General features: G+C 41.4%; 1 protein-coding gene across 4 annotated transcripts in view; it reads right to left on the bottom strand.

Annotated features, from left to right (window-relative positions):
• LOC134532488 (protein sidekick) overlaps window positions 1-23,375 on the bottom strand; it is a 136,666-nt gene that overhangs the window by 27,112 nt on the left and 86,179 nt on the right. The window contains exons 3-18 of one of the 4 annotated variants that reach the window (XM_063368916.1): window positions 21,147-21,323; window positions 19,224-19,443; window positions 16,616-16,789; window positions 15,689-15,897; window positions 14,576-14,726; window positions 13,767-13,894; window positions 13,254-13,346; window positions 11,659-11,778; window positions 9,560-9,715; window positions 8,876-9,002; window positions 7,469-7,770; window positions 5,935-6,153; window positions 3,170-3,348; window positions 2,852-2,978; window positions 2,262-2,393; window positions 197-391 (exon numbers count right to left, since the gene is read on the bottom strand). In XM_063368916.1, the coding sequence (XP_063224986.1) occupies window positions 197-391; window positions 2,262-2,393; window positions 2,852-2,978; window positions 3,170-3,348; window positions 5,935-6,153; window positions 7,469-7,770; window positions 8,876-9,002; window positions 9,560-9,715; window positions 11,659-11,778; window positions 13,254-13,346; window positions 13,767-13,894; window positions 14,576-14,726; window positions 15,689-15,897; window positions 16,616-16,789; window positions 19,224-19,443; window positions 21,147-21,323 (2,709 nt within the window). The remainder of the gene's footprint in view (window positions 1-196; window positions 392-2,261; window positions 2,394-2,851; window positions 2,979-3,169; window positions 3,349-5,934; window positions 6,154-7,468; window positions 7,771-8,875; window positions 9,003-9,559; window positions 9,716-11,658; window positions 11,779-13,253; window positions 13,347-13,766; window positions 13,895-14,575; window positions 14,727-15,688; window positions 15,898-16,615; window positions 16,790-19,223; window positions 19,444-21,146; window positions 21,324-23,375) is intronic. The other 3 variants (XM_063368917.1, XM_063368918.1, XM_063368919.1) reach the window with 3 other exon arrangements.

The following is a 23,375-nucleotide window of genomic DNA, read 5'->3' on the forward strand; positions in this document are numbered from 1 at the left end:
ATATGTTTCTATCATTTTCACGTAATTTTGCTTAATCTACTTCTTAACTTGCGTATGTTTTTGAATGCATCCAGCTTTGACTATATGCTCAACACAGTGTGATTGCTTCAGTTGTATTCCTTGCGCTCCTCTACCTTGCCACTCAAAACCCCCGAGTCGCATGCAACGTGTTCAGCTCGAGTGGAGCGCAACTCACGGTCCTCGTCGGTCCTGACCGGGACGGGCTCGCTGCGCTGGCCGTCCCCGGGGTCCGTGAAGCACAGCACGGTGATGTTGTACTCCGTGTACTTCTCCAGGCCGGCCACGACCGCGCTCTGCTCCGCCAGGGGGTCCAGCAGGCTGGGGGGCACCGCGACGGTCACCGCCGCCTCCTCCTCCTCCGTCGGGTCGCCTGCGGGCAGCACCCTCGCCTCAGCGTACAGCAGGATCACACGACTTCGCCTGCTGTCAGTGAGGATGATAGATTTAAGGGCTCCACCTACCCGGTGCGCAAGAGCTTCAGGAAAAACAACGCAATTTCAAAACTACTCAAGACATCCGAGTGTGGCCTGCTTATGAAAAGCATTTAAGAGTTCGCTGAGGGCCGAAAAGTACCTTTGATTTTGGGTTACGTTTTTAAACTGTATTTTTAGAAGAATTAAAATGGCTTAAACGCATGTTTTCAGAGTAAATTTTAGGTGTAAAAAAACTGGTATAGATCCTTTAAAGCACTTAAGGGACTTGAATTACACCTGTATCTTCATTTATCCGCCATATAATTTTACGGTCACCGCTCAAATTTCACAGTTATCCGGTGACGACGAGAAGACTGCGCGTCAGTTCAGATCCTTGTGTTTAGAGACGACACAGTGCTAGAAGCACTGGCGAGAGTCACTCTTATCATCCCGCCTCACTAACACACATACACCCCTGACGAGGCGGGCCCCTTAACGCAAACCCCACCCCAACCACAGGCATTCAAGAATGCCTCGCTTCACGTTGCGAGGCCACACACAAGACTCGGTGTCTCACTACTGTCTCACACCAACACAACTCCCACGAACATCATGCTTCAACCTTGTTACTGCACTGCCCAATTTCACTTCCTGCAGTTGGCTATTCTTTATTATGCATTCCTTAATTATAAACTATGCTCTCTTCAAACTAATGCAAATTGGTTACACACACATAATATTTATGAGATTCAATTATATGGTTTGTTTTTAAAAAGATAAAAACAAATTATAACTCTACCCAATGAACAGATATGTCAGCTATAGTTTAATTAAATGTTTTTACATGCGAGTCTGAATAAGGCAGAGAACTGGCAAACCATTGTCGTATGCTATGGGTATGGGCTGCGTGCAACATGCTTTAACTACTACATTGAAGATTCACCTAAATTATATATTTTTTTATTTATTTATTTATTTTTTTATTTATTTATTTATACAGTAGAGTTATGCTAATCCAAACTAATATTGGCCGAGAACTGTTTGGATTACCAGTTTTTTCTAATATGCTACCGCAATGGGGGTTGAAGTGTTTGTCGAATCCTAGGGCGCCACCACATGTATAACAGGCATGTGGACCCGGCTACTCTGTTCTCAGGGCCGTGACGTAGCCCGTGTGTGGCGAGGCCCGTTTCCCCCTGTCTCACTGAAAACCTCCGAGAACGATAACAGGTGCATGGAGCTCCTTCCTCTCCTAGCGCTCGCGACTCACTGCCCGCTCGTCCTCGCTTGGCAACTCTCGGGAGCGGAGCACTGACGTCACACCGGCGGGCGCGGGCCGACACACACGCACGCACTTCGGTGGGCGGTCGTAGAGGGTGGAGGTGCAAGGAGGGGGCTCGCAGCGTGTGAGGGGGGAGGTGGTGGCACATCGAGCTCAGAAGAGCGCAGCCCGGAACGATGTCAAATAATTGCCATAATACAAGAGAGTATAGTAAAATGCAACTCTATAAACATTAAGTTACCATGTAACATAGGCTATAACACTTTCAAAAGTACGAAATCACTAAACATGTTGATGATTGGGTCAAGACAATTGATCAAAAAAAATTTTTTTTGTAATGTAAAAAAAATTAAATTTTCCTTTGTTTATTTTCACTTATAATCTCATTTGGATTGACAGGATTTTTAGATTAGCACGGTTCTTTTCAGTAGTGTACTTGGAGATGATGAAATAATATGGATGTCTAAACTGATTGACTACAACGAAATGTGTTGAATGTTGCTTGACGGTGAATGGTAGTTAATAGTCAAGGAACAGCCGCTCACCCTTCCACGCCTGCAGCTTGTAGCCCTGGTTGATGCCGTTGATCTTCTGAGGGTTGGGCGGTTCCCACCACACCTGCACGGCCGTTGAGTTGAGCGGCTCCGCTCGCACGTTGGAGGGAGCGGCTTCCGGGACTGCCGACAGCCACACACACGCACATCTCACAGTGCGAGCGAGAACTCTCTGGCTATACTCACGATACTCCCATTCCTCCTACCAATGCATTCCATCCTGATTCATCCACAACACTTTACCCCTCATTGACTTTAATAACCTCAATATCAAAAATTAATAAATTTAATTTATTAATTCCTTCATTCATTTAAAAAATTAAAAAAAGAGGAAATATTCAGCCAAGTTTGTTTACAAGTAGGAAGAACGCATCAATATTATTAAAAAAAAAAAAAAAAAAATACATCATCCATATTTGAATCGAAATAGGATTGAGGTCAAAACGGTGATTTGCACAGCCTTAAATACATGTAAATAACACATTAAAAACCGTACCTATTTTTACTATAGTTGATTTATTGTATTTTAATAAAAAAAATTGTAACATTTCACAATAAAAAAATGGTACTGATTCTCTTACCTCCTTCCTTTGTCTTTATTTTCACTCCATCGCTGAACATCCCCACTCCCATGTTGTTGTATGCAGCTATCTGTATGATGTAGTCCTTCCACGTTATGAGGTCCTTGATTAGAAATGTTCTCTGGGCCTGTGGTTAAGAAATTACATCACTCATAATTAACATAGCAAAATAAAAAGTTTTAACTCTTTCAAAATGCAAATTATATATTTAGCATTCGCTCATGCATTATGAGAAAATAAGCATATGCAAAACATATAAAATTCCATATTTAAATACAAATCATAGGTACTCAAAAGAAACCACGACGGAGGGAATACCTCGTTGGTGATGTTCTGGTACGTCCAGGGACTGCTGTCGTAGCCGTAGAGCTTGTAGCGCATGACGTAGCCCAGGACCTGGCCGTTCCTGAGCTCCTCCTGGGGCGGCTGCCACTGCGTGATGATCTCGGACGAGGACCGAGCGGAGCCCACCAGCCCGAGGGGCGGGCCCGAGGGCGCTGAGGGAAGACACAGCCTCATCCTCCTGACGCCCGCTACACGCTCCAACTACATCAACTAGGGCGATGACACAGTAGTTCTGCAATAATGACGAAAACTAAAAATACTAAAACTCTCTGATTTAATGCAGTTCTTTGGACATGCACCATTGTAGTTTTGCACTGTTTGTCATGGGAAAAAAAAATTCAAGAATGCAAAATAGAAAAATAAATAAAAATGACAACATAAACCCACAGAGAACAAGTTTAAATTAGCTGATGTCGAACAGATGGACCCAACGATGAAACTAAACAGCTATTATGGGCAATACAATGACCACAGCACAAACAAACACATTTAAAGAACGAATAAAATTAATTTATACAAAGTATTTTAATTTCAACAGCCAAATGTAATGAAGTACAATTATTAATTACGTTGTTTGTGCTGCTGCCTGCTTGTTTGCATTACGTTTACACAGAGGTGCCCACCCACCCCAAACACTATGACTCACCCCCCTAACCTAATGATGCGCCCCCCCCCCCTCCCCCCCGAAATTTTTTATGCCATTTTCTCAATTATTTACTCAATTATTTTATAATATTATACTTTTTTAGTATTATATTTTATCACATTTTGCATTAATTAAAACTGATTTTCTAATAATAATTTTGGTCATATCAGGTAATATTTCCATCCTGAACCGACAGATGCCAAACTGCTTTTGTTGAGGAAAGTGCGGGGTTGCCAATTTGATTTACAAGATCCCTTTCAATTATCAAAGCACCAGAAACGTATTTTCACATTACAAGCTATAATTATGTAAATAATATATACATTTTTCTCGTCTTTTAACCACCACCCCCCCCCACCACCCTGAAATTTTAATGATGCAGTCTGCGTCGTTACCCCCCCTTGTGGGCACCCCTGGTTTACATGACAGTTGTGTTTTGAGAGAATTGTAGGTATGGGTACATCATACTTATAAAGAGACTTATTCGAATAAAGAAAGAAATACAGTGGTTCACCATAAAAATCTCGTCAACAGGTACTGCTTGGCCCCAGAGGAAAAAGCAAACACAGAAGTCAGACACTTGATAGGTGGACCCTCACACGAAATGTGATCATTATGCAGTCTCACTCGCAACGGCCAGCTTGGGAAATGTAGCGATCACCTGACACTACCTTTCAGCACACATGTAGTTTAGAGTACCCAGTTTTTGTTTCCCACCTCACTCCAAGCTGTTTGGGCTTTAATGTAATGCTGAAACATGAAAATGTACAGCTTAAATTAAATCAACAATTCGGGATCCGTGCTGAAGGCTCAGCTTGAACCGCCATTAGGCGTTACTGCATTTTGATGCCATTATTTTAATGTAGGACCTATTCCATGAATGTTCCACTAAGCAAGTAATACAGTATGTTGTTTGTAGCAAATTTTGTCACCAGACAATTGGTTGTAAAAAGTCAAGCTAAATATCCTAGCATAAATTTCTGTCTGAACAACTGTTAATTTTCTGCGTTTCCAATTGGATACGCATAACCCTTACAATTTTTGAAATATTTCATTGTGAAAATGTGAAATCAGCAGGTGAATCTGAGCCTCAAGGTCTGCTGTATCTCTCCACCGCGCGCCTGAATAGCACCGTGACTAGCCGAGTGACCTGTAGGCATGCCCCCAGCCGGCTGAAACTGTCACACAGCAGGAACTAGTGACTTTAATGAAAGACAATATTCTCCTCCGGAAAACAAATAGTGACCTACACCTGTACAAAACCAGAACTGCACTGAACCTCGGAGTACCCTCTCACGCCACCAGCCAACCTGCCAACTACTGTAACTATGTGGGCATCTGATTGTACAATACTCAGTTCACCACATGTTACAAACACATACAAACAAAAATTTTTGCAAAAGAGTTGCAAAAACTAGCACAAAAATTGATTTTCTATTCTTTCGAAAACATTGAAAATTTTATGAAGGTACAAAATTATAGTACAGATTGTAGAATAACTTAAACAAAAGTATAACTGTATGCTACCTATAGTGCCTGCAGATTGTTGTATTGAATATGGTGCACATTATTGTTATTTTTATTATTTCTTACAGTTTCACCTGATCAATGTTATAACTTTATTGCAAGTGTAATCATAACGTAATATTGTATTTTGTGTTCCTTATTATACTTTTATGTATATATGGCATGTATCATACATACCCCAGAAATGGATTTGAATGATATGTAAGATAAAAAAAAAAGGGGGGAACTTTGATGAAAAATTGCATACTTTTTAATTTTCAAATATTATTTACTTTTTTTACAAATTTAATTTTAAATAATCTGTTTAAATACAATCACGAACAATTAGTTTAAAAATCCCGCCTTAAACTGTTTGATATTATAGAAGATTTTTCTCGCACTGTGGTCGGCCGGTTCTTGCACGCTCGGCTCAGGCGGAACGGGACAGTTTTTCGTGCGTGCAGCCGGCGTTCATCGATTCATAAGACGATATCACGTCAATAAATCAATATAAAATTGTTGCCATCGCTGTGACAACAGAAGGATGGCAACTGGAAGCGAGGCGGGGGGAAAAGAGGGCACTCACGCTCCTGCGGCAGGGACACGATGTTACTGGAGTCGGAGGCGGAGCCCTCGCCCACGCTGTTGACGGCGCTGACGCGGAACTGGTAGGAGGTGGCGGCCTTGAGGCTGGTGAGCAGCACCCAGCGCTGCTGGGCCGACACGTTGCTCAGCTCCGTCACCCAGTTGGGCAGCGGGTCTGCAAGGGGACCTGCCGCCCGGCACGCCGCGGCCGTCACTACCCCTACCGCGCATGCCCGCCACAACCTCGCCCGGTCACGCTCACCCCCATGGCGGTGTTCAAGTTAAGAGAGCTGTGCGGAAACTTCAGTGTGAAAACACAAAACCAGTGCAAATAATCTGTGTCCAAACCCAAAAGTTGTGCAAAAAAATCTGTGCAGAAAGTTAACGTCATTTCTAAAAATTGGTACCAAATGTCATGATGCATGTTTCGAACCTATATTTGATATACTGATATACTACATTTCTCAACTGTGCATAATATAATTATATTTTACTACGAGAATCATAAAACGCCAGACTACTAAATTTTTAATCTCCTATAATTTTCTACAAGTGATTCAGTTTCTTTAAATACAATAACCATCAAACAGTTTTTTCTAATATACATTTCAGAATAAAACATTAATTTGAGAAAATTTCCTGTGGATTATAAAATATTGCAAATGCAGAGTACAGTAAAGAATATTCCAAGACAAAAAGTCATGATTGATTAGCAATTTTGCCGGATCTTCAACCACCAATGTAGTTTAAACAGGAAAACTCAAGAAATCATTTACAGTACAACGATAACTAAAACAAGCTGCAACAGGCTACACTCTATTGCAAGAAATAACAGAAGAGCGTAACTGTTTGGAAAAGTCACTGATACCTAGGCTTGTGCGAATACTATATTTTAGATGCAAAGTGAACATCAAAATGTATATTTAAAATATTTGTGACGTCAAATCAAATTACGGATATCGTTCTCGGCAAAGATGTACTACACTTAGTTTATAAAATACAGGATAAAAGTAAAAAAAAAATAGTTTAACATTTCCATTTGTTGAACTGAATTAGTGACAAACGAATTGGGTCTTATTTATAACTTCATTCAATAAAAATTCTAACATAACCATGCATAATATTAATATTGAACATTCAGAAAAGCAAACAGAGTGCCACCTCTTTATTAAAAAATTAAATATCTTCATGAGCCAATCATAACTTACAAAATTTTTAAAGTTTTGCAACAAACGTGATGCTTTATATCAGAAGCAAAACATTGCATCACAACCAAAGCCTCAAATAAAATGAATAGCAAGTTTCTTGGCGAAGTCAAAAAAATATTAGAAAGAGCTTTGATTGATTCGCTTAGTCGAAGCTTCGCACAGGCCTATCGACACCACGCTTTGCGTAGAGGACAAACAAAGCCCGAGACCACCTGAGCAAGTGTGAACGCGGGCGAGCGGATCGGTGCCGGGACACAGAGCGTGTGGGAATGAGGAGCGCGGACCTGCAGGAAGCCACCAGACACCACAGAGCCGCCCGCCACTCACCTAGGTCGCCCACCTCCCTCTTCTGCACGATGAACTTGAGCAGGGGGCTGTTGCCGTCGAAACCCGGCGTCCAGCTGACGTTGACGGCGCGCGGGGAGACCGACTCCAGCCGGGACGCCAGCACGCTGGCCGGCGCGTAGGGCAGCTCCACCACGCTCAGCCGCGCCGAGCGCGTCTCGTTGCCGCCCGGCGACACCACCGCGCAGGTGTAGTCCGCCACGTCCGAGGCCCGCACCGCGCGGATCTCCAGCGTGCCGTCCTCCTGGATCCGGACGCGCTGGGTCGAGCTCGTGTCTACGTCCCTGCAACCACGCCCCATCCACTCTCGGTCAGCGTTTACTGCTCACCATTTCCAACACAAGACACAAGAGTTATAGCATACACCTCAATTGCTTCCAAAATTAAGAAGCCATATATAGCTTGAACCCTCTCTACATCATCAAATTAGGGAAAAATTACTTGCATTAAAAGGCTCATAAAAAAAGATGGTAGCATGTATTACCCAATGCCTCTGTTTAAATTCACTTAACTTCGCGTACTACTACTTACTGTATTTCAGCCGCGCATTGGGCATACAAAGCACTTTCATGAGACCTTGTTCTAAAATCGGTAATTATTTGACGTCACTGCTTTAAGAACGGAAAGAAAAAATAGAAAATCATGGTTTTTTACATACTACACACATTCTTAAATTTACTCCCAAGGGATGGTTTCGTAATCCTTACTAATTTAAAAAAAAAAATTTTTATTTTACAGTACAATACCTGTGCTTTTACGCTGCCATTGCCATTCACTGTTTACCCGCGATAAATAGGAATATATGTTTTACATATACTAGAAACATTCCTGAATTAACCAGAAAATAAAGGTTTCTTAATTCCTAATGGTTTGTGGAAAAAAATAACGGCTTACATTACAATACCTATGTATTCATGCAATCGCCGACATTCATTGTTATTGTTTACCCCTGTGGGTTTTTAAATTTTTTTTTGGAGAACTTTAATCAATGTAGGTGGTGTTGTAATAATGAAATTTGTTTGAATAGCAACTGTATCGCAGTTAAAAGGTAATTTTTAATGCTTGTGTTTCATGTTTTGTTGGTTTATTGGAGTAAGTATTTATATAACCAAATGTTTGTACTGTTACATTGCATTTGAAGAACGTACTATTTATTTTGAGTCACGTTGTAACAAATGAGTCAAATGGAGCCTAGAATTGGAGTTGTAACATCGTTCATTAATTCAGAAAACCATTTTTAAGAAAAGTTTTTATGAAAATACCAGTGCTTGTTAACCAAGAAAACATTTCAAAAGGATCAAATTCTAAAGGTTTGTGTTCGTATTCCGCACAGAAATGAATGAGGTGTGTGTTCCAGGCGGACGCACACACTAGCAACTACAGGCGTACTCGTTGTTGCGCTGCCAGGAGATCCTGTAGGGCACGGACGGATCGCTGGAGACACGGCACTGCAGCGTCGCGGTCTGGCCCAGCAGCACCCTCGTGTCGACCGGCGGCTGGATGATCTGGGTCCTCACTGGCAACACACACGCGTCACCGCGCGCTGCACTCTCTCTCCGCACCCGCACGAGAGACCAGGGCCATCCAGAGAAACCAAGGACTCGGGGGCCCCCTTCCCCATTATTTTACAGACAAACTCCACGGTTGAAATAATGTGATCCGTGTATATTGTATCACTCGGAAGGTCTCCTTTTAATTCTATTAATAGTAGACTTGTAATTTCCGTCACATCAGGGTAAACCAAAGCATCTCGGAAACTGATCCAGGGTCCACTTGGTGACCAAGTCTCAGGGATTTAACCCCCTTTCCCTTGCCCAAACCATCTTAACAGCCCCACAGGAGATACAAGTACAGAACAAACAACTGATAAAATTATTACAAGACCTAAAAAAATAAAACACCGTATAACATTGTTCACATAATCTGAAATGAAAACCTTTTTTTGTAGAAATTGGTCAAAAAAAATTTGTTTTGGTGAGTACATGGAACGCAGCAGCACTAAAAGCGTGAAAGCACGAGAGCACATCTCAGCGAGACGGTGGCAACAGTGCCGGCACGAGGGGGCCTACTCACCCAGCACGGAGAGGTAGCCGGAGGCGGAGGCGTTGCCCGCCTCGTTGGCGCGCAGGCAGGTGTACTTGCCGACGTCAGACTCGCGCACGGCCGCGAGCAGCAGGTCTCCCTGCTCCAGCACCTGCACCCGTCCCGACAGCTCCACGGCGCCCGCGTCTGCAACACGCGCGCCGTCCAGCTACCCCCTCCCCCCTCTGCCCATGGGCGTCGCAAGGATATATTTTTTTGGGGGGACTGCAATTGATTTAGTTGTTGAGGAATATCCATCCCCTGGAAAAAAAAATCGGGGGGTCAGGAGGTCCTCTCCTGGGAAAATTTGGGGTTTGAAGGTGCAAAAAGGTGGTTTTTTAAGCATTTTTCTTTCCTAAATATTCCAATTATAGTTGGTTGCAATATATATCATTTATTTTTTATAAAAAATATTTTCAGAGAACAAATATGTAAAAACACAGTGCTCACATTACCACGATTGGGCTAAATGCACCATGCGGCGCAACATATGGGTTATATCACAGAAATCATATTTTTAATATAACTACGAAACTCGATATATTATTGGAGGGGACGAAATTGAAGACTTTTATTATTGGGGGGACGTGTCCCCCCGTCCCCCCCGGTTGCGACGCCCATGCCCACCCTTCGCAGACCTGGCTTCAGCTGGCTCCAGCGGCAGCTCGGCATAACTCCTCCAACTAACATCCGACTAACTTGCACAGAGTATAGCAGAGGAGGGTGTATATATTGTAACATTTCCATGCACTACGGGCAACTTACCTCAATACACTGGAAAATATATGTATTTACTGCAATGATACGAAACATGAAATGCTGAACACAGGCGCTAACACCATTACACAAAACGATGCAACTGGCTACACAAGCTGGGGATAAGCTTAGTCACAGTTCGCAATGCAACTCACTGCACAATGTTAAGTTTACAGAGAAAGCAAAAGCAACACATTATTACTGGTGACAGATTTAATTGGTAACCATTTTAAAAAATTAACATTGACACATCGTGATAACTATCTACCTCATCGCTCATTGCAGATCACAGTAGCCAAAGTGTGCTCACGCAGATTTTTTCTTTTTTTTTCTTTTGAGGCTTGCTGTCTCTAAGTGAGTTTTTGTACCAGTTAACTAAGTCCTGGAAATGTAAATCAAACAAAAACTGCTCTGAATGACGTATGTGAACGTAACAGGTTTCACACCGACGAGGCCCTAAGGAGGCAACAGGTCCTCGGTGGGGGCCAATGTGCCTCGGACAAGCAGTTCGCAGACGCCTTGAGGGTCAACAAGACCAAACACACCAGAGACCCATACCGGACAGCTCGATGCCAACAACACAGGCAATAGTGTGTAAAATAACCTAGGAGCAAGAGGTGTGACTACAGAAATATTTTATAAATACATTGTTAATTTATAAATAATATTTTATTGTATCAAACAATTCACTTCTTTTTGAGAAATTTGAAACACGGCGGATTATTTTGCCCCCATAACGAAAGTTAGTTTTCTTGTCATAATGTTGTTACTATATGTAATAAACAGCATTAATAGTGGGCATACCACCTACCATCTATCAGACTGAAATGAAAACAACGCCAGGTTTTCAGCCGATAAGCTTAGAGCTGCCCGGTATTAGTCTCTAGTGTATTTGACATGACTTTATTCATCTCCAACACACCTACAGGAGCACTGTAATGTTTCTATCTGCACCGTATGGCTGTACGAGAGGTATCAGGATATGAAGCTCCAACGGTCCATGAGGGGTACACCACACCGAATATTCCTTCTGCTAAACTACTCTAGGTACCTCTATACTTGTGGTGCCTCTATACTGGTGGTACCTCTATACTGGTGGTGCCTCTATACTGGGCGTGCCTGGAGGATCGGAAGAGACAGGTGGATGAAGGGGATGAAGAGGAAAAACTGAGAATAACGGAAGAGAGTGGAGAAGTAAAAGCTGTAGCAAGGCAGAAAAATGTGGTCAGGCTTGTGACACACAGGCAGTGGGTTGGTGATGACTTGACACCCAGAGACACTGTCGCCGGACAAGAGAGCACCCACAGCACGGTTCGCGCGGTCCAGACACGCACCTTGGTAGGTCCAGGAAACGTTGGGCGTGGGTGCCCCAACGGCCCTGCACGAAATGGTTGCATCTTTGCCGTCCAGCACGGTCAGGTTCTGCGGAGGGACTTCGATCACAGGTTTAGATGCTAGAACAAACAACATTACATAGTTGTAACACTCAATATTGTAACATTCCTCCATTACTCATGTCAGCCATTAGGAACAATTTGACTACATAATTATGAGAAAAGAATAAAATGTAATAACTGGAAACAAGCACAATTGGTTTAATGACCCACAAAGTAAGACATCTACAGAAGAAAGAGTAGGTTTGGGCAAGTTTCATACATTCATTTCTTCGTAAAGACAATACACATCATGTTTTTAATTATTTGGTCCTCTTAACAATAAAACAGAGAGTAAATTGCTCAGTTATTCTTTTGGATTCCACGAAAGGCCTATTTACAACTCTCTTGCTAAAAAATACTTGTCTATCCTCTCATGAAATATTATTTTATATAGGTTAATAAATACTGAGTATAACGATAACCAACCATGCAGACAAAACCAGCAGTTTGGGTTGTTAAAATTAAAATTGTATCACAGAAGTAGATTTAACAATAACTTAAATAAAAACCAGAGAAATCATATTTGTGAACTGTTTAGATATGCTGCGGCAGATGGGATAGTGTTCCAGTGTTTACATGAAAATGTAATTGTCTTAAGTAACATTTTCCACGGTACAAACTATGCAAATTAGTTAATACAATTCAGCGTAACTCCACACGGACATTGTCGCAAGCCATTGGGCATCCTCGGAGCTTCCTTGCCAGCGCTCCGTGATCATCACTTCCCAACTCACAACTCATTGTATCTGTGGCCTCAATGTCAAAGACATCAAGCCTTTACTCATTATTTCATTCATCCAGGCATGTCATGATACTCAGTTAAGTTCGTACTCTTCAATGCAATATTCTGCAACCGACTGGTTATGCAGTGTGCACCATGCCACAAGAATACTGTAGGCACTGAAATTTGAGTTGCAGGTATTCATTCTGTAGAATGTTATGAGGTTGGAATGTTGATTTTAGATGGACTTTAAAATTATGGTAAATTATGTTGGGTAAAGTAAGGTTGTGTTAGGAAAACACTCATTCTGACGAACCAGATTCAGAATAAACAATCATTGGCTATACAAATCAAAATGCAAAGTAAAACATGCATTCGCACACACCAGACTTAAACAGCGTCAGTAATGGCTCAAAAACAAACAGCGTGAGTTACGAACACGTCTAAAAGTGCATAACACAGATTGGTGGGATTGTTCAAGTGATATTTTACCAGACGTCAGCATACAAGGTGAATATTTATAACGTCTCGTGATAAAATCTCTTAAAGAAGGTATGTGTACACTACAATTCATTTCAAAATTTTTTCAACCCGCACATCAGGATGTACTGTTGTTCACTTGGACGGTCAAGTGTCCATGCCGTGCCACGGACAGGGTCGAGCGTGCGGAGAAGCAACAGTGCAGAATGACTCGCTAGAGACTACGCTACAGGTGGGCGGTGGTGCTAGCTACCAGGCAATACTGCAACTACTGGTACGGTACTTTGCTTACTGCCAGTGTCATAAAGCCACGAGTTAGCACCCTGCTGGCGAACTCTCACAATTTTACGTGTTGACCGTCGCACTATTCTTGCAGTGTCTGTTACTAGGGAAGAACACACACAGTTATCATTTCCAACACGCACTAGTTAACACATGGTATGAAACAAAGCTAGGTATTGATTATTAGGTTACTTTTCCATCATAAAAATTATATTATTTACGAACTATACAACTGTAAGTAATTTTCATATCTATTTTTTAGGACTAATAAATGTTAACATGCTATTATTTCACTTTCAGGTTGACAATTCTTATCATTTAAGTTTTACAAAACTATCAATTACAAGTTAAATTTAGAGTCCCTTCCTAAAAAAAACCACCCACCGCCACAAAAAAAAAAAATCTTTCCACATAAAGAATTGATAACAAAACCTTTAACTGCAACATATTTTTTCAATCCCTGCCATTGGAACATGCCACCTCAGATGTTGCATCCAGTCACGCAGTCGAACAAGAGACTCACTTTTGACCTTGAGCCACGTGTAGATGGAGCCTTCGCCAGCCTCGTTCGCCGCCAGGCACTGGAACATCCCCGAGTCCTCCATGCGCAGGCTCTTTATCTCCAGAGAGCCGTCCTCCGCCACCGAGAACCTGCGAGGCAGTCACCACCATCAGGGAACCATGGCCTCGACTTTCTGAATAATTCTCACAGTGGGGATGCATCCCATTGCTGGTTTTCACTGTATGTCAAAGAGAAACCGCAAGAACTGACAAGAAAGATGAATACAAAAACACAAAGGAAAAAAAAAGCCAAAAATCAGCCAATGTCAAATGTTAAATGTAAAGACAGCACAGAGATTTCCACGGAAGGAATATCACGGTGCAGACGACGATGAGACAGTTGTTACAGGAAAAGAAAAAAGCAGACACTATCTACTTGTCACAACTCAAAGAAGGTTCTGTTGTTTATCTTGAACAGAATAATGCAAATTAAAAATGTTTGTTCACACTGAGGGACAGGAAACAAGAGCACAAAAATTGTTTCTGGCTTAATGAGTTTTAAATGTACCATTGGCATACATATTAAAAACCATGCTGGACTGCTACGTTAGTTGCCTCATTTTTACTCTCAAAGGAGAGCGCAACTGAACAGCAGAAGTTTAAAGTGATATGTGTTACTGGCCAGTCGGGGGAGGCTGCAATGAAACTGTGGAATGAAGTAATAGTCACAGCTGACCGCTGCGAGGGTGCCGGGAAAAGTGGCTAAGGCATGACCTCGCAGCTGTGTCCTCAACATGGTTCAAGGCTCCCGCGCTGCAGTAGAGCACCCACCTGTTGCCTGGTATCGCCTCCACCCGCTCCGTGTTGCGGAACCACACGATGTTGGGCTTGGGCACGCCGACCACTTCGCACGGCAGCGACAGAGTGCTGCGGTACTCCCCCAGGGTCTCTATGCGCAGGTTCGTGTTGAACGATGGCTTCTCTGCGGACACACAACACAACACTCAGCAGACACCCACTGTGAGCCTTGGACGAAAGTGACACATCTTTGGCACTATATAAACATGTATAAGCCTTGAATTATTAAAACTGTCTACAATTTACGTGTTTAAGTTAGTAAACAGCTATTAAGGTTCAATTATACTATCTTACTATCAATACATCCAGCAACAATAGTAGCTGATACAAGTATCATAATTCCACCTCCAGGTTTGTGTGTTGAAGACTCACCACAAGCATAGGTTATTTTATAGGTGAGTATTTAGTTTGTAAATCACCCTCCAGAACAAGGTTGATATATAAATGCTCTTTTAGTGTAAATATGGCCCATTGTGGTTGAGTGATCGGATCAGTCGCCAGCCACCAACACAGTCTGGGTTCACACGTGGGAAATGGGGTGGCCGTTGGAGTGTAGTGGTTAGTTTTCTCTGGGTGATCCCATTCATCACACTCATTTGTTCCGTCAATTTGTCATTAGCATCTTATACCCCATTCCTGCCTCTGTCTTTTTCACTTTTTATCAAAGCTGTTTCGTTATATAATTTAAAATTTGGCTCTGCCAAATTGAATGATCCAATAGTCACCGTAGTTGCTCCGGCAGCGAATTTTATAGGCGGGTGTGGAAACTAAATGTGATTCACGTCCAGCCGTACATATTTATCATTATCACGCTCCGCAACATTTTAAAGAATTCTACCTTAAATTTTGTGTATAAGCGTACCTGCAACACGAGAACACGTGAATTTGCTCGCTACCGAGGTAACATGTTACACGTCTCTGGCAAGTACTGAGAAACTCGCTGCTCACATGTGCATGAGTGTTACCTTGATTCGTGCATGCACATGTAGGCGTACTCAATAAAACAGTGATATCCCAATAAAATGTAATCTTCCATACACCCGAACCTGGGTAGAAACAGCCTCAAAGGGGCAAGTGGAGACATACCCAGGATGACGACGTTGGCGGACGCTGTCACCGGGGAGAACTCCCCGCTCCGCAGCCGCGCCTGGCACTTGTAGCTGCCCGTGTGCGTCGTGTTCGTGCCGAGGAGCGAGAGCGTTCGGTTCCACGGGTCGTCGAAGCTGTAGTCGATCCCCGCGTGGTCGATCAGAATGTCGTCTTTGAACCAGAGCGTTTCCAGCACGTGAAGGGGTCTGCAAGCAAAGAACACTCCTTGCTTAGCCATTATTCTCAGAAATAATAAAAAAAAAAAATATTTTGACAGTGGCACTTTAAAAAGCCTGGCTGCCCAGGAGTTTTGGTGCGAACCTACCAAGAAGTCTTTAATTAATGTTACAATCATTTGATTTGTTTCTGAGAACACCAATTTAGAATGCTCAGCACCAAAATCCTGTAAAATCAGTTAAAATTACATTTTATTGAGGCTGTATTTAATGAAATAATACAGTGGTCAATGTTCGATACTCACATAAAATATTAAAATTCACCTAATTTTAATTATTATCTTTATATTACAGTACACGTTGAAAAAATATTTGAAAAATTTATACAAAGTAAAGTTACTTTTACAGTTGTATTACCTAAACCCTATAAATATTCAAGGTCCGATAAAAAAGTTATGACAAGAATAGGTACGCATAAAATTAGGTGATTTGGTCATTACTTGCAGTTTTCAGTCACTTAAAACACATTGAATTAATTTTATATATATATATATATATATATATATATATATATATATATATATATATATATCCTCCATATTTCACCCTTTTTATAATCTACAAACAATTTTCGTCCCATCCTACGTTCCTCTGGCCAGACGCCCGGGGAAGGTACTAAAGGAAGCACTGTCCCACTAGTTGTTTCCAAGCACGAGGAACCACATCATCAAGACGGGGGCAGGCGTACTTAGCATTGGCTATGCACTGCAGCTGGGCGGAGGCCTGGCCCTTCTCCACGTGCATGTCGCGGGGCTTCACGATGATCTCCGGAGCCACCTCCCGGGGCGCGGCCCCCGACACCACCAGCCTGATGAAGGCACTGTTCTCCTCCTTGCCGAGCTGCGTGTTGGTGGCCCGCGCCCTGCACAGCAACAACGGCCCCAGTTCAGAGGCAGGGTTCCGGAATGTTGGGTTCACCATTTGACTATCTGCTAACTTACTCCTATCAAATATTTCAAGGTATAACTTCTACAGAATTACATTAACTGTGTATCACTTCAGTGGATTCATTACATAATTGCCTATAAAGTTTCAAATACATTTAACATATTTGTCAATTTTCAGTTTTAAAAATCTGCTTTTATTCCTTGAAAAGTGCAATATGTATAGTGAAACCCTGCTTTTTTTTTTTATTAAATTATATTTATTGAATGAACAGATCGCCAGTTCAAATAAGGATTTCTAATATACATACCTATATTTTTTTAGCAGAGTTCCATTCTTAACATAATATGTCAGTAACAAAGAACTAAATTCTCCCAATAACTAATTTGGACTTTTTACACACAATTAGTGCAAATATGATCTATGTTTTTATTTTAAAGTATTAATATTGTTTTTTTTAAAGGAAGTTACTTTAAGCACCTCCAGCAGAGTGGCTTGCAGCTCTGATGAGGACTGAGAGACCTCAACTAACACGCCCAGGCCTGTGGGTTCTTGGGGGAAAAAAATATGAGGGAAGAACTTGTAAAAAGAACATTTTTATGACGCAAAATAAGGTTTTGTTCCAAGTAAGAGGATTCAGGTCACATTTAGGTCACATTTTGGGAATTTAGTAAAGTATTGAATCAGTATTGATTTACAAATTTTACTGAGGTAAAATCATGAAAAAACAACTAAACTGATATAATTTTTAACTAGATGCTCTAATATTAAAAATAATCTGAAAAAAATATGAATACTCTGTAATAAATTGTTTTGGGGATTATTTGTTTGTTTGTTTTATTTAATTTTTATACTGCACACACATAATTTTTCTTGTAAATAAATAAATTGTTAGGTAACTCACATATAATTACAAAAGTTTATTTTCAGATTTGAAATTATCAGCATTTAAATAAGTATTTTTCAAAAATCTAAATGCAGCTTTCTGCATTTGTTGAGGACTTCAACCTGATAGTTCCCCTATAATATTACGAATATAAATAATAACGGCACTGCTTGCAGGTGCTGCCCTCTGCAGCTCTGGTAGTATAGAGACAAATTAATGAATACTCAGGTACGCTCGCATCCCTTGCCTGGCAAGTCGTATGCCGAGCTGCAAAACTCTTCATGTGTGGGGAGCTTTAGACTACTCCTGGCCTGAATCTCCTTGGGACAAGAAGTAATCTGGAGAGAACAGTGGCATAGTAGCTACCTTGCTATCGCAAGTTTATTCTGCAGATAAACTTATCAATTACAAACTTAACTGCTCGTCGACAGCTAAGCCAACAAAGAGGGATGTGCCATGACCTGTGATAAGGAGCCCCCTTGGGGTTGCCAGGATGCTTCAGAAACCATGGAAAACGAAAATCCGAATGGACCCGGGTCCTTAGGAAGACAAGTCCAGGAATGGTAACTAGTTAAAATTAAGTGTGTTACGTTTCCACAACGTTATTTTTTTTTTTTTGCATTTACCACAGTATTTCCATAGGAAGTAAATTCCTGTTAAAATGTACAGTGTGGCATGCAGGCTAATGTGTGGACATGGAGGAATTTGCAAGGCAGCAAGAAGTCTCGTGAACAGCAAGGTCGTTAAAGAACAAAACTTAAAACACACACAACTAAACAAAAGAGGGGCATTGAGGACAATAATTGATCATGACCTATCAGTGAACCATCTCTGCATTTGCCTCGAGTGGTTTCAGAAAGCCGTGCGAAACTGAAACCAAAGATGGCCGGCCTGGCTTCGAGCCTTGGCTCTCTATCCAGTGTCTTCCTATAGTGACTCCGCGCTTCATCGTAGGGCGTGGCTTTGCTCACCACTTTGGTCTCTTCCACGCTTAGATGGAGAAGCCTAAGATGTACATCAAGTTCGGTCCCTGCCCGAAAACGCCCGAATATTCACCTTCGGCTAACCTCGGGATTCGTTTTATTTTTGCGCAGGAAAATTGAATTCAAATATTAAAAGTGGTCGGTTAGGTTAGCTACATTAAACACTTTAAAACACTATGGACGGTTAGTTAGGTTAGTATATATATATATATATATATATATATATATATATATATATATATATATAAATGTACCAAATGTTCCCCTTCATTTAACCATTTGTATTCTCTTTTTAAAATAGAGTCTTTTTTTTTTTGGCGGGGAGGACCCCCATTTCAAAAAAAAAAGTGTTTTAATGTAACTAACCCAACCGACCACTTTTAATATTTGAATTCATTTTTCCTGCGCAAAAATAAAACAAATCCCGAGGTTGGCCGAAGGTGAATATTCGGGCGTGTTCGGGCAGGGACAGAACTTGATGCACATCTTAGGCTTCTCATGTTAAACATTGACGGGTAACATCCCCAGCAACAATGACGCACCGGTAGGCGTTCTCGTCGGCCTTCTCTGCGGCCAGCACCACGAGGCGGTTGTCGGCGGTGAGCGCGAACTTGCGGCTGTAGGGCAGCGAGTCGGAGTCGGCGGTCATCCAGGAGACGAGCGGCGGCGGGTCGCTGTCCAGGGGCGGCAGCTGCAGCACCGCCGCTCTGCCCGCCTGCACCTCGGCGGCGCGCTCCGACTGGTCCAGGAACACGCCCATGTCTGCGGGCGGCCGCCGCGTCAGCCCAGCAATACACGCGGCTTCGGTATTTCCTTTCAACTCGTGGGCGTCGCAAGGATATATATGTTTTGGGGGGGGACTTCAATTGATTTAGTTGTTGAGGAATATCCATCCTCTGGAGAAAAAAAAAAGCGGAGATGGGGGGGGAGGTCCTCCACCGGAAAAATTTGGGGTCTGAAGGTGCAAAAAGGCATTTTTCTTTCCTAAATTTTCTAATTATAGTTGGTTGCAATATATAAATTATGTTTCATACAAATATTTTCAGAGAACAAATTTGTAAAAACACAGTTAACATATCTGCTGGTGCTATATCCACACAAAATCATTAATTTAAACATCAGGAGAAACTACGAAACCAAATATATTATTGGAGGGGACGAAATTGAAGACTTTTATTATTGGGGGGGGGACGTGTTCCCCCCGTCCCCCCCGGTTGCGACGCCTATGTTTTAGCTGCAGCTAATATCTATTCAAAATATACTTTAATAGTAAATTGATGTAATGACAGTCAATTTTTTTTTACATTGTTATGACATTTTGTTTCATACGTCGATAAAGAAGTATCACTTTAAATTATAAATAAACTAAACCAAAAAGTAGAAAGTAAATAATAGTTTTAAAAAAATAAAAAACACGCTTTATATAGAAAACCAAACTAAAAAAATAGAAAATAAATTTTAATAAATTTGAATTAAGAATAGTGTAATTTTTTTAATAAATATAAATTAATAATAGTGTATATAAGAAAAAAAATGTATTTTATTCTTAAAAAAAAGCGTCGGGTGCATGGTGTCAATAGTTATAAATATTTTATTGACATATATGAGTAGAAGGATTATCATTTCGATAATATCTTAAAAAGCACCCCACGCTTTTTTTTTTAAATAAAATACTTTTTTTCTTATATACACTATTATTAATTTATATTTATTAAAAAAAATTTACACTATTCTTAATTCAAATTTATAAGTCACATTGATTGCACTTTCTGGTGCATCAAGGCTACGCATCAGCTTCAATCCCTGGGCAAGGAGTGACGGACGCGTCAAAGATAGCAGTTACAAATTCAAGACAACGCTATCCATTGACGAGGTTCTGAACCGAACTGTTACCAGCGTCTTTGGTTCGCTAGCAGCCGAGAGCTTGGGTTCCACCAAGGAGAAGGATAGGAAGTTGCCAGACCTTACCACATGGATGGGAAGCCTAAGATGTACCTCAAGTTCTGCCCCTGCCCGAACACGCCCGAATATTCACCTTCGGCCAACCTCGGGTTTATTTATATATATTTCTCTGTTTATTTTAATGTAGCTATACTAACCTAACTAACCGTAACCTAACCGACCACTTTTAATATTTGAATTCATTTTTTTCCTGCGCAAAAATAAAACAAATCCCGAGGTTGGCCGAAGGTGAATATTCGGGCAGGGGCAGAGCTTGATGTACATCTTAGGTTTCCCTTACCACATGACCGCGTACTCATTTTCAAATAATAATAATAATCCAATTTCTTGCAATAATTGAACAATTGGTAACGACGATCAGGCAACTTAAAATTTGCAAATTCTGACGGGGGGGGGGGGGAGGGTCCTATTTCCCTGGGTAACCACTGCGGACTACGGGATAAATGAGTGTCTGGTGTGTCGGAACGGGAGAGAGAGAGAGAGAGAGAGAGAGAGAGACTCACAGGCGACGGTGACGTGGATCTTCTTGCTGAAGATGGAGCCCACGTCGTTCTCGGCGATGCACTGGTAGCTGCCGGTGTCGGCGCGCGACGTGCTGATGATCTTGTAGTAGCGGTCCTGCGTGAAGTCGCCCAGCGCCCGGCCGTCCTTCAGCCACTTGTACCGGGGCTGCGGGAACCCTGCGCACACCGCTACTGCACCACCACGCTTGCAACATGGTGGACTTGCTGCTGCATGGCTTTATAACAAACCTCCGCCACTTTTTACATCAGAAAACAAACTGAAAGATTTCCTGTTGGAATTCAGTTTTTATTCTGTTAATTATTTTATGGAAGCAAAACTATGCTAAAAATGTATTATTATTATTATGATATGATGTACATTATTTGTTTTTTACTATTATTTTTGTTTATGTGTATTTGATTCTACTTAAATGTGTATTCATAACGTTTAATATTCTTGACGAGTCCTATACTACATGCACAATGTAATTGTATATTTTTGTAGTCGACTTGGACAATAAAACTACACTAAACACATCGCATTTCCTGATTGTTCTGGGAGGAACAACAAGGCGACTTCAACTACGCCACAGCATGCAGTCTGCTGACAACTACTGCCTCCATGATTACATCTCACGAGTTTGACTGAATACTGCACTCAATATTAAGTTATCGTACTATAAAGGTTCATATAATCGAATCTACTTCCCCTTCTCCCCCCCCCCTTCTAAATAAGAGGAGGCGGTCCCCTAGCTACTAAATCTCCGCCAGATGTCAATCCTGCAGCTCACACGTGACCTGGTGGGGAGGGGGGGGGGGAAGCAGGCCCGGCCCTCTGTGTCATTGGGGCGGGATGATAAGTGTGACGCTCGCTGGTGCTTCTAGCACTGTGTCGCCTCTAAGCGCAAGGCTCTGAACTGGTGCGCATAGGCCAACTGTGATACTTGAGCAGTAGCCATAATGTTATATGACAGAAATTGAGTGTGATGCAACTCCCTTGAATGTTTTTAAGAAACTGAACCGGGCGTTTCATGCCTAAAAATTATTCTGAAAAACACTCGTTTTAGTCATTTTCACTCTTCTAAAAGTATATGCGGGAACTTTACTCATCCGTCCTCAGAGTATTTTTTTTTTAATGCTTTCTGTAAACAGACACCACTCTGATAGCCTGATCACTTGGTTTATTTCTGAAGCTCTTCGCGCCGTACGTATGCCCAGGTAGGCGGGGACCTTAACCCGACACAGGTAAAGCATAGGTACATTATGACTGTGCAATGATGGTGAATTTTACTGACTAGTATCGCCAATGAGCAGTGCAGAATACACGACTGCGTGCAGTGGCGGGTGAAGGGTAGGGGGTGGGGCCCGCGCCAGACGGGGTCCCCGGGGTGGAGTCCGGGGAGACTCCCTCAGGGCGCAGGTTCCCACGCGCCAAGGGCCCCTCCCCTCGTCCTACTCCACCAGCCTTCAAGGTCCTTTTTTAATTATATTCCAATTCAAATTAGACGATGCAGGGAAAGATATAAATTTAATAAGACCTAAATATCTTCATGTGTTGCTAATAGTATCTACATGTTCGTGAAAAAAAATCTTGGCATCCAATATAACTCGAAGGTCTCAAAACAGGACACCACGTTTAATGTCATTACTTGCTATGTGATAATTCAGATTAATTTAATTAGTTTTTTTACTAAAGGTTATACAATAATTCAGAGACGTTTTTTTAACTTGAAAATCAGATCTTGACAGCTGAAATATCTTGCTGAATAGTTTCACAAACATATTTCCCAATTATATTTATTTTTTCATCAGCATCTTTTCTTGATCAATTATGATGACAGTAGGAATATCATTTATTAAATATTAAAGAGTAGTTGAGATAAACAACTTCTTTGCGGAACACCTAATACCATGAAATTGCATTTGAAAATTTGACTGTATGATAATTATAATATATATATATATATATATACACACACACACACCACGCATTGCTTGACGAGGCCTAAAATTGATAATGTTTTAATCATTGGAAAGTATCAAAGGCTTTTGCTCATGTTGAAATAAATAGAATATTTTATTTACATCTGGATTTATACTGATACACACACATATAAGTATATATATTATATTTGTATGTGTTAAAGACGATCTTCCTGATTGGAAACTATATTCATGTAGGTACCTATTAAAATTTATTTTGTCGAAAACTTATAAAATACTACATAA

This window comes from Bacillus rossius, chromosome 6, assembly GCF_032445375.1.
Source record: "Bacillus rossius redtenbacheri isolate Brsri chromosome 6, Brsri_v3, whole genome shotgun sequence".
Taxonomy (NCBI): Eukaryota; Metazoa; Arthropoda; class Insecta; order Phasmatodea; family Bacillidae; genus Bacillus; species Bacillus rossius.